General features: G+C 39.4%; 1 protein-coding gene across 7 annotated transcripts in view; it reads right to left on the bottom strand.

Moving 5' to 3' along the window:
- PTPRM (protein tyrosine phosphatase receptor type M) overlaps positions 1-17776 on the bottom strand; it is a 490017-nt gene that overhangs the window by 2583 nt on the left and 469658 nt on the right. For all 7 annotated transcript variants that reach the window (XM_072152202.1, XM_072152207.1, XM_072152203.1 and 4 more), the window contains 4 exons: positions 14780-14911; positions 10305-10430; positions 9835-9998; positions 5200-5335 (listed from right to left, as the gene is read on the bottom strand). In XM_072152202.1, coding sequence (XP_072008303.1) covers positions 5200-5335; positions 9835-9998; positions 10305-10430; positions 14780-14911 — 558 coding nt within the window. The remainder of the gene's footprint in view (positions 1-5199; positions 5336-9834; positions 9999-10304; positions 10431-14779; positions 14912-17776) is intronic.

Genomic DNA, 17776 nt, shown 5'->3' with positions numbered 1-17776 from the left:
AGAGAGGAGCTTGTAGCAGGATCACATGTAAGTGCCCGAATCTAACATTGCGCCTAAACTGCGCCAAAACTGCGCCAAAACTGTGTTAAAGTAAAGTGATTAATACGAGGCAGGAAATTACCTTATCACAGATGGTTGTAGCTTGTGATAATTCTGGAAAACAGTGCGCCAGAATTTAGGCGCAACTACTACACTTAGGCACACAAAAGTGATAAATGTGGCCCTTTCTCTCTTATTCCCTTTTATTTTGTGATAGTTTTTTCTTGTTGGGAAAATTGACTGATACGATGAACATTCGATCCTCTTCGCCTAATGTGACTACACCGTGACCAGAACATGTCCATAAAGTTATATGTAACACCAAAAACATACACATGTTCTGGAATAAAGTTTTTATTTCCCATCATCCTCCATTATTTACACCTGACGTTCTCACTCTCATTCTTATGAAGCGCGGAGGGTTCTGTTATTGTGCAGCTAATACAATGGCGCACATCTAAAAGTGACTTTTATTATCTAATTAGAGAGGTTTAGACTGTCTAAAAATGTCTAGCTGAAAAGCAGATATCTAGTTATTGCAGTTTTAGTGATATTATGTGGATTTATTTATGTGAACATATAAATATGGGACATTTGTGAACTCTACACATGTCCATGCATTACATTTAGGAGATGTGAAGGTAAATATTTTCTGTTTGGATCAAATTTTTTGCCATCAAAGTCAAATTTTAAGTATTTTTTTTTATAAAATGTTTCAATTTGAATCAAAATTGCATGAAGGCGCCTATGTCTATAAACTCTTTGATGCAATTTTGAAAATGGGGCAAGTGTCTGCTTTCAGAAAATATCGGTCCCTCTCCCAAATGGGCCTCACAGTCTAATCAACCTACCAGTAATTTTTTGGAGTGTGGGAGGAAACCGGAGGAACCGGAGGAAACCCACGCAGACACAGAGAGAACATACAAAATCTTTGCAGATGTTGACCAGCGCTGCAAGGCTGTAGTGCTAATCACGGAGCCACCATGCTGCCCATAAATCTCCCTATCATCTATCTCCTATAAAATTCTCCCATATTACAGTTTGTTTTACCATACTAAAGGGAGCCTCTTGCTGACTGTGACTGGTCATAAAATAGTTTTATTTTGGGGCCCCACTTTTAGTTTTGCCCAGGGCTCCACTTTGTCTAGAACCGGCCCTGATGTCACCTACTGCAGCAAGTGAGTTTTACTGATCGCTTATCCCGGAAATCTTCCAGTTAATGTTTAGGGGAACGCAAGTACAGTTTTCCTCTGAAACCAACTAGTCTGTTATCCTTACGAGGACACCCACAATTACCTTTGGACCCGAACACCCTTAAGCTGCTGAAACAGGACGATCAATGTTCCAACACCCAATGCAGTTAACAGTTTCTGGTCATATATACTGTATTTCCATTTGTGTTAGACATATAAACTAAATCAGAGACAAAATATGAAGTAATAGGTGACTTCAATCTCTTAGATGTTATTTCTTTATATACTACTCTAACTCTATGTTGTTGTCTTTCTTTATAAGAAGTTTTATTCCCTGATTTTCATCTCACTGGGCAAACATGATATAAAAATGCAATCTGTCCCTTTTCGGTTGAAGTTTGCTCTAGCTGAAGCTTTTTATTGCTTAAAGAATTCAGGAATCAAATCAGAATATTAATGTCGGCTTTATTACCAGACAGGAAAAGTGTACTAGAAAAACTCTGGAAATTGGATGTGCTTAGAAGATTTGCTTTATATGGGAAGAAAAGTTCACTAGTTTAATATTCCTCAACAATAAGACTTACTTTAGAAGTTTATTCAGTCCTAGAATTATGAACTTTATATTAGGAGTAGGTCCCTGACAGTGCCCTTGCCGGGGACTATTTCCTGGGATGTGGACCCTCAGTATCATAGTCATCTATTATACTGGAAGTACCTTTCTGCAATGTGGGACTGCACATTCATATATAGTACTGAAGTACTGGACAGAAAGACAACATTTTTCATGAATGTAACACACCTGTCTGCAGCCAGCCTTACAGACATTTGTTATAGAGGTTTCACAAGATTAGAAAAGCAATACAGCTTTCTTCTGGAAGCTGCAACCAATGGCAGATTATCATATGGATGTTTTGGGCACCTAAGGCTCCTGAAGGGGCTCAAGGCTGCTCAAAATTGACCATTAAGATAACCGAGCATTGTCAGGGAATTGGAGCATGGCAGCATGTACTGCCCAATGTCACTAGCAGCATCATACTTTCCCATCTGGCAGACGCCCCCTGCCCCCCTTCCTCACACTGACATGACTGCAGAGGAAAGGAGGAGGAGCTAAACATGGAAGTAATGCAGCAGCAGGCATGTGAGCAGAAGCAGGAACACTGTACATTTTTTTCCTGTTCTGCAACTTCTGCTCACTCTTTTGGGAAGGGAGTCAGGGAGTTGTGTGGCTGATGCCTGTATGTGTTTCAGACAGACAGCAGCTAATATGTAGTAACTTGAGCTTAGCTTGAGCTTAACATCTATTATATCCCCACACACGCAGACCAAATATCACACAGGGCCCATCTATCCAGTCTTCTGCTACTTTAGATCTGCTCCCAACTACTTTTTGTCCTCACTGCTGTTCCCCATTGAGATCCTGCAACCTGCTAAGTTTCCCATCTCTGCTCCATCCTTTAGTTACTTTGTCTTCCCCTCTATCCAGAATCCTAGTTATCTGGGTCCCTGACTTTGTGATCTAATGCCCTCTGCTGCCTTAGTATACGTTTACCATCCGGGAAATATGTCCCAGATCCATTTCCTGTGAGTCCTACATTCTGAGCCAAAACTGGGCGTATGCTACTTGTAATACAGGACATGTATGTCAAAAACCCTGCCAGAAAACCCTACATAGAACTTGTCCATGTGTTATCTGTTGTACGCTGGACAAATGCTTTTCTATGGGCTTAGCACATGTCTGTGGTTTCCAAGGCCCCTTGTGTAACTGCCAGAGCTGCAAGTTATAGAGAAGGTCCTGTTTCTGTCTGTTTTTGTGGCTCAGACAGTCACTTCTACTGTCACTTCATGTGACTGAGCCTCACACACTGATGACACAATGGCTACCAACAAAAAAACAATGGTTTGTTGCTTATGGGCAAAAGATACATATGTTTTGTGCAGGTAGTCAACATTTCTATAGGAGGGCAAAAGAGGGGAAGCGGGTCACAACTTTGGCCTACTTAGTCTGCCACTGGCTGGTACTATAGCTCAGCACAAGCGGAACCATAGAATTTAGCCTAGCAGCAATAGATTGTTGTATGATATGTGGATGTGCGGTCCAATTGTTTTTCTCTTCCCATGTTGCTTTCACATGTGGACAATGTGGCACCGTGTGTGGTAGTATTGTCTCTCCAATACTACATGTATTGAATGCAGTGTATTTTAACAAAGGCATCTGTGTGATCATCATATGACCTTACTAGTAAACTAGGAAAGTTCCACAAAGAACAGATATAACATTCTAAAGCATTCCAGAACTTTTTCATTATACGATGAATATACAATGAATTTTACAAATGAATCTTCATTTGCGGAAATCGTATTTTTCTTTTAATATTTGATGACTAGGAACAAATAATAAAGTGTCTTATGTCAATATCTGGCTCTGCATTTCCCTGTGTTCTCTCTTTTGCTTTGTTCAAAGAATATTAACAACTATCCTCAACAAAAAGTAAAAAAAAAACAGAGAGAACTTTTTGAATAAAGCAGCCATACAATTGGGGAATGTGAAGTGCCCCGGTTCTGAGATAAACAGACGCCAGGTTTATGGTTCAGGAACACAATCTATTGTATCCTGATACAAGCGTCATGGAGATAGAATTAGTGCCCCCTCCCCTGGAGCGCAGCCAGAAGTTTATACTAGTATTCTGGTGACACTATGTTATGACTGTGTTCTTGTTATCACTTATTAATTAAATAGCGCCCTTATATTATGAACAAGAATGAGCTGCATTATGATTCCAGCAAAAGTGATGTGCTTCATAGTCAGAGAATATAAAAAGCATTGCATTTACATTGCAGGAATTCTCCCTTTCAGCTCTGTGCACCTGCCACAAATATGTATTTCACAGACAAAGGCTGCACTGCCGGAATGAAAAATCAATGATCTTTTCATTCTGATTAAAAAAAAGAAGACTTAGAAAATAACCCACGCCTAAGAGCCGCATCAGCTCGGGGCTCAGAAGGTCATTTTAACACTTGAGAAACAGGCCCTAAATGTAGCTGAACTAATGATAACAGTAATGCTTATTGCAATGTATGATTAGAATGGATGGGCACCATGTGGACATGGACTACCGGACAGGAGGCTTACTACTTAATATGCAGCTAAATGGGCACAAAGTGTGTGGAATAAGAATAAGAACTCTTGCTATTAATCGGGTAAGCAAACTATATTGCACAATTGGTGCCTGCTTTTTTGGCGGTTATCTGGTTCTGCCAACTGCTCGGAAGATGAGTTGATGATATGCTACAACAAAAGCAGTGCAGTAAACGACCTCTGTGAAAGAACGATATATAAGAACTTTGCATGCCATATGAATGAACCTATAGCACATGTACAAATTCTACGTTTGTGTGCATACATTACAGCCGTACAATCTAATAGACAATAATGAGCATCTCAAGGGTGACATAAGGCCCCACTAGTTACTGGGCCTCAGTTTAGCTGCACAGGTTACACCATTGTAGGACCACCCCTGCACAATGTGAATGCTCAATTACATACCCTGATAGACTGAAATAATCTGCCCCCTACATTCTCCTACCTAAATCAGGAATATTGCCTTATTTTGGAAATAACAGTACATCTGTTCATGATGTTCTTGACTGTGTGCAGTGAAGAAGCCAAGATGAGAATATACAATATGAATTTTATATCCATTTGTACAAAGGTAGACATGCTCTTTGTAATACAGAGGAAATAATAGGATGCATGTATTCCGCTAGGATGCTGGGTTACTGCTTTATATCCTACACCTTGAAGTTAATTCTACAAGGCCTTAGGATCTGTCTTTAGATTTGGAAAAACCATCCCCGTGGAGAGGAAATGCTCATCATGTTGTCAGGCATTGCTGCTCCATATCAGGATATCTGCTGCAGGGGAGATAATGAGACATTTCTATTCAGTGACATAATTAGAAGAACTTACCAAAAGGTCCACCATGTTAGGCTTATTGTTCCTAAGTGTCTTCACAGCATGGAAAACATCCACTGCCCTCTGGTGCTGCAGCATTTCACACACGATGCTGATGGCACAGAAAGTACCACTGCGGCCTCCTCCATTCCTGAGAAAACAAGAGTGAAAGGTGATTCAGGCTCCTGTGTACTGAGAGTACTGCTCAATCCTTACACTGCCCCCTAAAGTAAACATCCCCCCAGAATAGTAACAAATGTAAAGTTACTAACACTAATTTTAAAAAAAACTGCGGCCTCCTCCGTTCCTGAGCAAAAAAGAGCTAAAAGTGAATCAACCTAGAAGTAGTGCACTGCTGCGCCCAATTCTAAACAGCCCCCCAGAAAAGTAACATGTAAAGTCACAAACACTAACATTGAGACCATTTGTAGATTGTTTTATACAGTAGAATATATTTATCTCTGCTTGGAGAAACCTGCCATTTGAGGACTATAACTTACCAACCTGTCACTTTTGGGTTAGAAATGGTGTATAATTGCTTTCAAGGGAAACTGTCAGTACAATGTAATTGTCATACGCTGTGTAATGTTTATCACTGCCATTTAGTTAACAGGAGACACATAAAACAAATGGAACTGCATATATTATAATCTACAGGAGATGGCACTGCTACTTGTATTGCCAAGACACAGGCATTTTCCTACATTATCAAATCAATGGGAATTAATGTAACATTTTAAAGAAAGCTGTAAAATGTGAAAGCTGAGGGTAGATATGGTAGATAGATACAATACTATACTAGAGCCCTAGAGATGTAACTTAAAGGGGTACTCCGGTAAAATCAAGTTATAGTTATAACTTGCTCATCAGTGGGGGTTCCTTCTGTGATAACATGATGTTACAAGAGTACCCCTATAAAGCTGCTCAGCCCCAATGGAAAATATTTACCAGGCTCCCAACTATAATGGCTTCTTTATAGTACTGGTCTCAAGTAGACATTAGCTTTGATTATGGATTATTAACAGAATTTGCCAGAAATCACTGATATTAAGAGGTAGTATTTCTGGGTCCACCATTTAGAAATGTAGAGAGGAGGAGGTAAGCAGATACAAACTAGGCTATGAACATTGTACTTTATGGGGGTTACAGACACAACTAAGAATTTCACAAGTTTCATAACCTCCCAAGAAGAATGACAAACTTATATATGTAGAACCACAAATATGTGGGTCCCTGAGAAGTCCATAAATAGCATGCACCCCCCCACCACCCAGGTGCATACTAAATCTCAGGTAACCAGATGGTAATATCTATATGGAATTAGGAATGTGTGATTTATTTCTGCTGGTCTGTTAACACAGGAGCCTTTGTATATGCAATGTATGAGCTGGAGTGGATTCTGTACACAGGAGAGATCAGGTTTAACTTTTGTATATGTGTATAGTGTAACTTGGGGCATGTATAAAAGGGACAGGCCTAAAGTCTATGGAAAGAGAGGGGGGGCGGTCATTGTAGTTGTTGTCTGGTGTATACATTTTGCACAATTATTGCAATTTTTTGCACCTTTTGCCTACCCAATCCACTTTACCCTTCAACCAACTTATACCTGATTTATCAAATTAATCCAGATGTGCAAAGCACATTTATGAAGTGCATTTTCATAATCTTTATAATCAAATCACCAATTTAGGCATAAATCCACTCTAGTCTAATGTATAGCAGCCACAAAGGAATCTGTCACCATGATTTAGTGGAACTTCTGTGTTACATAGGGCTATACCCATACATGCCAACTATAGCTTTATTATTGCTATGGAGATTCTGCCCAGAGGTGCTCCATAAAGCACTACAGCCTTGCTTGCATACTTCTACAGGTAACCTAATGTAATATACATACAAATCCATGGGTGACTTGTGGGCATAGCCGTATGTAACATTATAGATTTTTATCTGTTATCCATCCCCACTATGCCTTATATCCCCACATAGCACCAATTCTATTACGGTAATTGTCTGTGCACACAGTGATGTCTGAATATTTTTCGTCATTAATAACCCGTGCATTAGATAAAAACTGGTCTATAATTCAGGGTATGCCGGATTATTCTGGTACAAAGTTGGAAGTCCCCTGAGATGGCGTAAGGCCAGGTTTATTATAAGTAGAGCAGTAATAAGTATAAAAAAAAATACTACAACGCAAACTATTTTTTGTATTCTATAAACTGATGGAGAGAGCAGCAGTCACATTGCTCTGATATTTAGAATAATATCCCCTATACTGTACACCAAATACTGGACATAAGGATTTGGAGATTTGAGGATTTAACTTTCAATATGTTCTTTTCATTCAAATCCGGATATGGCCATCAATGTTAAACTCCTTTGAGGAATTGTTGATAAACCAGTTTACTAACATATTTATTAAAGGGAGGATGATAGGATTATCATGGTCTGTATTGTTCAAGACAGCAAGAGGAAATACTGTATTATCCTAACATTGACCACTGTATTCAGAATGAATGTCAGTGGTTACAATCTGCTTATAAAGAGAAGTAATGACGCCCTTTACAAAGGATCAGCAACTGCAGCTTTGAACATCAAAGAAATATTTCCAGGTAGAATTCATAATTTTCTGTCTTATCGCTATCCTTACAAAAGTAAGTCTCGTATTTTACATAAATACATATGAATATTGTAACTAGTGACATAGAACGTCACCTCTGACCTTCTTCTAAGATAATTACAATTAAAAAACACAAACACTCGCGCCTTTACAGTCAGACTTCTATTTCAATCGCCTTGAAAAACTCAGTTTTTAAAGGTTACTTCAGTCATCCTCCACAAACCAGAACATACTTCAATCTTACTAGAAGGTTAGTCACTTACATGAAAGGGATTTCAAGCATTTTCACTGCTTGTTTCAAAGCTTTCAATGCAACTAAAAGGTCACGTCTGACCTTAAGGGATACAAACTTGACGGAGCCTTCTCAAATGTAAAATCACTTTTATAATCCATGAGATTTACATGGAACAATAGGAGAAGCTGAAGGGGCTTCCTGCTGATAGTCAAACAGAGTGGAAGAAAATAGTCTGGAGGCAAAGTCTCTGGTGCATTTTACTTGTGTAAAGAAGCCAGAACATCCTAATGGTTAAAGTGATCAGCATAAAATTGCTAACACTAATATACTGAAATAGATATTATATTCCATATATAACTACTACATTTGTTGCTTTAACATATGGTTAAACAGAAATAGAACAACTTCAATAGTTTCAATGGATGACAAAGGGTTATTCCTGGACTAGACATAGTAATCTGCAGGACTCTTACCAGATCTCCATAACTACCTCAAACTGATTATTGTCGGGGGTAGGGGGCCTCGGTGTCGGACCCCTGTCAATCTGACATTAAACGTGTACACCTTTACACAGGTACTGTAAGCTTTCTCTCTTAAACCTTGACATGAGATTAGATTTGGTGATATTAAGATATGGATGGCTCCAGTGACATCAGGACATCTCTACTTGCTTGTATATAGGTTATGCATAGTATTTTTCATATAATTGAACCTTTTGCTACACTTTGATACTTTCTCCTTATGACAATTTGTGACGTACACGTTTAATTTATAAGGTAAGCTAACCATTTAACAGCTAAAGATGACTGGACTAGAAAATAATCAAGGCTTTGTAATGGCAACACGGTATCTGAGGTCACGTGATTTTAAGAGGGCAGAGGGGAGTAGAATATACGTATACCGAATCTGTGGCTTTGTGCATCTACCAGACATTGCATTGTTTAAGTTGAATTTTTGCCAAATGTCTTAAAGGCACTCTGTCATCAGGTTTTACTCCATTAAAGGTGTTTTCCCACTAACTTGCTGATCAGTGGTGTCTCAGTGATGTACCACATACCTCTTGTCGCTCCTAATAGCAGACGGCCGCGCATGACCGGTCTCCTCCATTAAACTCTGTGGAGCTGACAGAGATCGCCGAGCGTGGTGTTTGGCAATTTCCTTTAGCTCCGTAAACTACTAGCTCCCCCCCCCACACACAAATAAGGTAGGAAATATCCTTTTTGGAATTCACTATTTTATGAGAAAATATTCGGAGAAGTGTCATGTATTGGAGTGTCTGAAGTGGCACTCCCCCTGTAGCCTCTAACCTTGACTCATCTCAGAGCTCATCATCAGAGCTATTTCCAAAAAAAAAATATTCGGAGAAGTGTCATGTATTGGAGTGTCTGAAGTGGCACTCCCCCTGTAGCCTCTAACCTTGACTCATCTCAGAGCTCATCATCAGAGCTATTTCCAAAAAAAAAAAAAAAAACATACTCTACAAGAGGGGGCAAGTAGTACAATCTGGGGTAAAATCTGGTGACATTGTAACTTTAACTTTTTTTTTAACTCTTATTTTATATTAGTTTTCCTTTATTCTGGATAATAAAGGGAAGCTATAAAGCTATAATATGTTTTGACTTGATTACACTGGGGGACTAGGGATATGATGATTGGATAAAGGGGAAATAAATCACTAAAGTGTCTCAATAAACTATTTACAAGGACCTTTTACATGTATAGCTTAAACTTGTCCACCATAATTAGAAAATGTTGTCATGAAATACACCTTTTTTGATTTATCATTACTTACAAGCAGTGCACAACTGTTCGGCCTTCTCCTCCATTGTATTCTTCTTGCCACTTGTCTACTTGGCGAATGAGCTTGAGAAAAGACCTTTTTGATACTGGAGTGTCTCTGTACATTGGCCATCCCAGGAACTGGAACTGCTGAACCATTCTGTAACCATCTTGAGGCTGAAATCACATGACATGCTAGAAAATTGTATCATATAGCTTTTCGTAAAAACAAAGGGATCATGTGATAAGGGTTCAGAGAAGAAACAGAATGACAGTAAAAAAAGTTGATGGACAATGGTAATCTTATTTTCATAAAATAATTATATAGTTATTCATCAATCCCCAATACCGAGGAAATAATATCCCTGGTGAACATGTGTGCAGTGTGTGATGTCACGTAATCTTTAAGTAGTGTGTATCTCACATGTGATTAATTGAAACATAAATACATGACATCACATTACATACAGTAAAACTAATTACCCGTGCAGCATTATAAATCCTAAAAATTCGACTTATGATGTCTTCTTCTAAGTCAGCAGATACAAATTCTACTTGAATGGGGCCATGCCTGTGTACTCCGTTCTCTGGCCAGTACTGTGGACAAAGCTAAACAAAAAGGGAGAAAAGTTACAAATATTTCCCTATAAGTGCAATTTGATTGCACTTATTTTACATTAAAATAATACTGTTAATACCCAATATGCTCAAAATTAAAAAGTCAAAAGTTTACTAAAGTATTAAGGTGTAGGTTTCAGAACTAGTATAAAATGTTAAAGTGAACTATAACAGAGTTCTGAGCCTTGAATCACTAAAATCTTGGAGCACATTTGACCCTTATTTCAACCCTTAAACCGTACATCAAAAAAGGACCATTTTATATCACTGCAGTTCTCCCTAATAGGATCTATAATGTAACATCTGCCTTTGTGATTATAAGGCCATTTGTTACATACAGTTTCATGCATGAGGAGGTTGTGGTTCCAAAACAAAGTAGTTTTCCTTTTGTACTGAGGTTAAATTGTGCAGAACAAATCACCCCTTTACATGGATACAATCACTGTACTGGAAGTTACACATGCTCCTGTGTACTCATTTACTGCACACTAAAAAGGTCAACTTTTAACTTTGGAAATGCTTAGGAAAAAGTGCAGATTACTGAGATCTGTGTCTGTTCAGCCATGCAGTTATATGCAAGTTTGATCCAATCCATAAAATGGCAGCATGTTAAATGCTTTCTCCAGCACATTGATGTCTCCAGGGCCCTCGCATAACACAAAGTAAACAATTTCAGCTCTTAACATGTTTGTCTCCATGTTCATCATCGAGGAAAGATGTAATCACCTGGATCATCTCTTCAGATATTTTGCTAGCAGTGAAAAAATGTTAGGAAATATTTACTGGTACTGCTAACCACGCAGCATACATAACCACTTTACATTTAAAGGCTCCACGTCTGAGCACATAATTTCTACAGAATTCATACAAGGTGGAGTAAAAAATCTAGCAGTCTTAACTATTTATTTACATACTGTAGTAAAGTGCTCCAAAAATCTATCTATCTCTCTCCCATTCACTCTACCTGCCTGTCTGTCTCTCCTTTTCTGTCACTCTCCCTGCTTGTCTGTCTCTCCCTCTCTGTCACTCTCCCTGCCTGTCTGTCTTTCTTTCTCAGCCACTCTCCCTGCTGGTCTGTCTTTCTCTCTTTCAGTCACTCTCCCTGCATCTCTCTGTTACTATCCCTGCCTGTCTGTCTCTCTCTGTCACTATCCCTGACTGTCTCTATTTCTGTCCCTGTCTCCCCGCCTCCATCCATCTTATCTCACACTTAAGTGTCTTATGCTCATTGTCTATAGTAACCAATCAAAGCTGAGAGCTCATATTGATCACCTGTGGCAAAACAGCAACCAATCACAGCTCATCTTCTAACTGGCTCAGCAGCAGCAGCAGACAATGGCTCCTGTATATGGTGGTTAATAAGTGTATTTTGGCAAGCACAGGGTGAAAAACTCAGCTCCAAACCCAGTCTTTAACGTTCCCTGAATCACAGAGAGCGGCTGTGCAAAATTTGGTGAATGTAAACATGATGTTTCATATTTTTTTAGAGGACATAAATACACATACTCAGCTTTATATATATATATCTATATATATATATCTATATATATATATATATATATATATATATATATATATATATATAGGAATGACACTGTAATTTACTATATGTACTGTACTATATGCACTATAAACATGATTATGATGTCATCACTGTATTAACGAAGCATCTCCTACATACACTCACCGGCCACTTTATTAGGTACACCATGCTAGTAACGGGTTGGACCCCCTTTTGCCTTCAAAACTGCCTCAATTCTTCGTGGCATAGATTCAACAAGGTGCTGGAAGCATTCTTCAGAGATTTTGGTCCATATTGACATGATGGCATCACACAGTTGCCGCAGATTTGTCGGCTGCACATCCATGATGCGAATCTCCCGTTCCACCACATCCCAAAGATGCTCTATTGGATTGAGATATGGTGACTGTGGAGGCCATTTGAGTACAGTGAACTCATTGTCATGTTCAAGAAACCAGTCTGAGATGATTTCAGCTTTATGACATGGCGCATTATCCTGCTGAAAGTAGCCATCAGATGTTGGGTACATTGTGGTCATAAAGGGATGGACAAGGTCAGCAACAATACTCAGGTAGGCTGTGGCGTTGCAACGATGCTCAATTGGTACCAAGGGGCCCAAAGAGTGCCAAGAAAATATTCCCCACACCATGACACCACCACCACCAGCCTGAACCGTTGATACAAGGCAGGATGGATCCATGCTTTCATGTTGTTGATGGCAAATTCTGACCCTACCATCCCAATGTCGCAGCAGAAATCGTGACTCATCAGACCAGGCAACGTTTTTCAAATCTTCTACTGTCCAATTTCGATGAGATTGTGCAAATTGTAGCCTCAGTTTCCTGTTCTTAGCTGAAAGGAGTGGCACCCGGTGTGGTCTTCTTCTGCTGTAGCCCATCTGCCTCAAAGCTCGACGTACTGTGCGTTCAGAGATGCTCTTCTGCCTACCTTGGTTGTAACGGGTGGCGATTTGAGTCACTGTTGCCTTTCTATCAGCCCATTCTCCTCTGACCTCTGGCATCAACAAGGCATTTCTGCCCACAGAACTGCCGCTCACTGCATGTTTTTTCTTTTTCGGACTATTCTCTGTAAACCCTAGAGATGGTTGTGCGTGAAAATCCCAGAAGATCAGCAGTTTCTGAAATACTCAGACTAGCCCTTCTGGCACCAACAACCATGCCACGTTCAAAGGCACTCAAATCACCTTTCTTCCCCAGACTGATGCTCGGTTTGAACTGCAGGAGATTGTCTTGACCATGTCTACATGCCTAAATGCACTGAGTTGCCGCCATGTGATTGGCTGATTAGAAATTAAGTGTTAACAAGCAGTTGGACAGGTGTACCTAATAAAGTGGCCACGGAATACACCACCTGATATTCACCCATACCTTTCTTTATTTTGTATACTACATGAGGTTTGCTACACTGGCTGCCAACTTTTTTCAGAAAAATGTATGTGGGCAGTGCTGCTCTTGGCTCTTCCTTACAAGTATGGACATGGAAATTTAAAAAATGGGATCAGGACAGGAAAATTTATAGCTCTTAACTTTTAACATATTAATGTAATATTTGGCTTTGTGGTAAGCCATTAGGAAATATGAAGTTTAAGGACATCTACCATCAGTTTCACTGATGGCTGATGTGTAGAACTTACATGCCCGTTAAGTGGAACTGTTTTTAGTGCATAAAGAAACTAACAGCGCTTTAACAAAGGAAAAACTTGTGTAATTTGTGTGTAAATTTAAAAAATGTGTAAATTAGTTGGAGGCCCTCAGGCTGACATCACCCGGCATCACCATGTTTTAATTTATGTACACCCTGCAGTGTAATAGTACCTCCTGCTCCCATCTGAGAAGCTAAGAGAGAGCACACGCCCTGCTCTCTCCAAGTCGCGGCTCTTAGTTCCTCGGACAGGAGTAGGAGGTACAATTACATTGTGGGGCATACATAAATTAGAACCTGCCAATGCCAACTAATTTACATCATTTTTTGCACTAAAAACTGTTGCACCTAGTGCGTGAAGAAACAGGCACGTAAGTGCTGGACATTTAACGTCACCGCCACCGACCGTCAGTTTCAGTAAATAAATGTTAAGAATTGTAAATGAAAAGTTATACAAGTTTCAAAAATACTTTCTGTATCAATTTGTCATAGTTTTCTAAATTGATAGCATTGGAAACTTCATTGTTTACTTGTGGATAGAAATCAGTCCGTGGTCATTTGATGTCATATATGTGTACAGCTCATTATATCACACAGCTCTGGTTATGCTATGTGATACTAACGAGCTGTTTGAAATTGACCAAAGTCATCAACTTCATGAAGTTTGTATTTTGCCTCTGTGTTTTCTCATGTTTTCTCCATTTCTCCATTACCATGCTGAGGTTTATGTAAATGGTGACAATTTCTCTGCAGAACAGTTTTGACTAATTAAAACTTGATAATAAATTACTAGAATGATTTTAACTTAGAAAATAAGAAAGCTGCTGGAATATCATCATTCCAGAATCAGTACTTGATAAAGATGGAGTACTCTGCAGTGTGACTTCATTCTCATACATATTTGGCTATTGCAACAGCAAATTGATGGCTGTCACCCACAATGCACAATGTAACAAATAAGCTTGACGTTCTAAAATATATCGTATAATAATATAATGTGTTTTTTGCATAGAGCACTTTTATTTGCATTGACCAAGTGACTTCTATCGAGGTAACACAATAAAAAGGCGTATTGTGTTCATAGTCAGAAAATAGCCTATGGATGGCTTTGTTGGAATGAATTCTGCCAGTGCTTGAATGGTTTCGGCTGACATACCTGTGCAGGGTCTACATCATTTAGCATTACTATTGAGGTACAGTGATAGTCAAGGACCAGCCTCCAGAAGTCTTTTACTGTGTTCGGTAAGGGATGTTGTGTAACGATGAAAGCTGAGGGCTGCACGTAGCTCTAAAGAAACCAGAAGAAATTATAATGATAGCAAAGAAGCCGGAAATCAAGTATGTTCAAAAGCTGAATGTCACAAACCAAGACATTGTTAAGATTAACAGAACGACCAGGGCCCCTTTACAGGTTTTTCCTTTTTTCTTGTAAGAAATGCCACCACTTTATAACATTTTCATCTTCAAGTGATAACAATATAGACATTTTTTTTAACAAAGGATTGGACAAAAAATTGATTTGTGAGGTCAATGTGGTATTTCTTACAGTTTTATTTTTAGTAGAGATATTCACATTCTCTAAGGAAGGTGAAGGTTAACTTTTAACATTTGTACGTATTAAATGGTTGTCACAGTGGAAAGTTTTGTATCTGAGCTTTAAAAGACAGTTATAATGTCTGCAAATTCTTAACCGAATAGACTGCAGCCTGCAGGAGCGAAGTAGTGACTGGGGTTTCCTTCCCATAGTGAAGAGTACCTGGCATGTTGTCTCTATAGGTACAGCCTTCAACAGGACAAGATACTGTACAATATGTGTTACAGTAGGTGTAATGCATATACATATATTATGTGTCCATGTAATGGACTCTGGTGCTCTATGATAGAGGACAAATATAAAGGTATCCATTGAAGAGTTTATGCCAAGTGATTACTGGTAAAGGTGGTTACTCATTTATCGGGTGGTGATTTTCCATTCTAAGCTTTATTTTTGAGAAATAAATAATGACATGGTAGAATCTTATGTGGTGTTGTCTGAAGTTGTAGACTTAAAGTGTAACCATCATTCTGAGCAAAAAAAAAAACCAAAAATACATAATACTGCTCCAGGTGTCCCTTGGAATAATTCCTCAAAGTATTTTGCCTCTTGGTCCTCATTTAGTACCTCTTTTGGCCCATAGCAACCAGGGTTTCCAGCTCTCATAAAAAACTAGAAAACAGCAAGATGGAGGGGCGGAGCCTGCCTCCTGTCACCTCATCACAAGCGCATGGTGATGACCATCTATCTATCTATCTAAGAAATCGAAAACGGCAGCACTCCAATTCAGTGAAAAAACTGTTTTTATTCCAACCTGTGCACAGGTAGGAATAAAAACACAGATTTTTCACTGAATTGGAGTGCTGCCGTTTTCGATTTCATATGCATCTAGGACTCTGTTGGTGAGAGTTGAGGATAGCACCCTATCATTTTTTCTATTTTGATTGTGCTGCTGGACTTACTGTTTTTTTGGATATCTATCTATCTATCTATCTATCTATCTCATATCTATCTAGCTATGTACCTATACAAAAATGAAAGTTCGGAGCAGCACCGCAATGCTGGTGGGTGCAAAGCCCAGATGCTCTCTGGCACGAGAGCCTCGGTAGTAAAGTTTCAAAAAAACTGGCAGCACTCAAGTTCATGTCAAAAAGTGACGGGGTGTCTTTTATTCCATGTGCAATGTTTCAGCTCACAGGGAGCCTTTGTCAAGCTGGACTTACTGCTTTTTTGGATATCTATCTATCTATCTCATATCTATCTAGCTATGTACCTATCTATCTAAGCAACACTCCAGCACAGCACATGAGGCCACAGCTTGGAGAGTGTCTCCTGTCACTTACTTGTGTGTGGTGATGGGTGGATGGGGGGCTGAAGTTTCTGTCTGTGTGGATTATTTCTTTATACAGTATACAGGTGTAGGGAAAGCTGAGGAGAGATAAGAGTGTATGTGTTTGGTCACTACATTAGTCAGGGATTCTCCCTGCACATGACTGACTGCAGGAGTAGTGACACATGACTAATGCAGCACTGAGCCATGAGGTGCTCAGCTGATTGGACGGAGAGAGAGGAGGGCGTGTCTCTCCCTCCCATAGTCTCAGCTTCTTTATGAAGACAAAATGTCCATAGTAACAGACATATGAGAGATGACTGCCATCTAGGGGAGGTCTGCAGAATACAAGGAAAAGAGCAAGATTCGGGTAACTAATCCAATTGCAAAAGGGCTTAAAATTACCTGCCCTAAAATATATCTAAAGTTTTTTGAAATGACAGTTACACTTTAAGACAATCTAAGGACCAGGTGTTTATTTATTATGATCTAATACACAGAACCATTCATAGGGGTTTTACTACAATAAAAAAATTAGGCCTGCATTATCCCAAAAAAGCACAACTGTCAATCATTTGTGCCAGCTCAGTTCCATCCATCTTTAAAAAAGCATGAAGCAAAAACAAGCCATGGACATGTGTGGTAATATCCCCAACCTTCTATGAACCAGAGACCTGCTGTACACAGGGACCAGTAAAGGATAGCGATCAAAATTTCCAGTCCATGAGCCTTGCCACATCACACCTTAGTGTTTCCACAAATTATAATAATGCCTGCTAGCCTCCATAATGCCCCCCACATAGTACAAAGATCCCTTCCTCTGACACCCCCCTGTATAATGCCACTTTTCTGTAGCTCCCTCTTTTAATGCCCAAATTTCTAATGACCCCCATTTTAAATGCCCTAATTTCTCTAGTCCCATGAATATAATGGGGGACATTTATCATACACTAGTGCTCGTGCGCCAGAGCATGATTGCCCCATCGCTGCATATTCGCGGAAGTCTCTTGATGTATCAGGGCAGGATGCTGTGCCGCGTTTATTTGTTTACATTTTTAATGGTTTTTATTCTCTTTTTTGTGTTGTGGTGTTTTTTGATGTATGAATAAAGAATGTATTGTCTTGGTCACTTGGCATGTATCTTTTCTTTTTCTTGTGGGATAAACGCAACTGCCAACTTAAAAGTCGCCAGCTACGCCCCCCACGCCCCACTGGCGTGGAGGTGGCGGAGAGGGCTAAATAGTCGCAAGTGCTAGCAATAGGCACAGAAGTCCTGATAAATATGCCCC

This window comes from Engystomops pustulosus, chromosome 5 (assembly GCF_040894005.1).
Source record: "Engystomops pustulosus chromosome 5, aEngPut4.maternal, whole genome shotgun sequence".
NCBI classification, from domain to species: domain Eukaryota; kingdom Metazoa; phylum Chordata; class Amphibia; order Anura; family Leptodactylidae; genus Engystomops; species Engystomops pustulosus.
The sequence above is the reverse complement of the archived record's forward strand: the minus strand, read 5'-3'. Positions and strand labels throughout refer to the sequence as shown.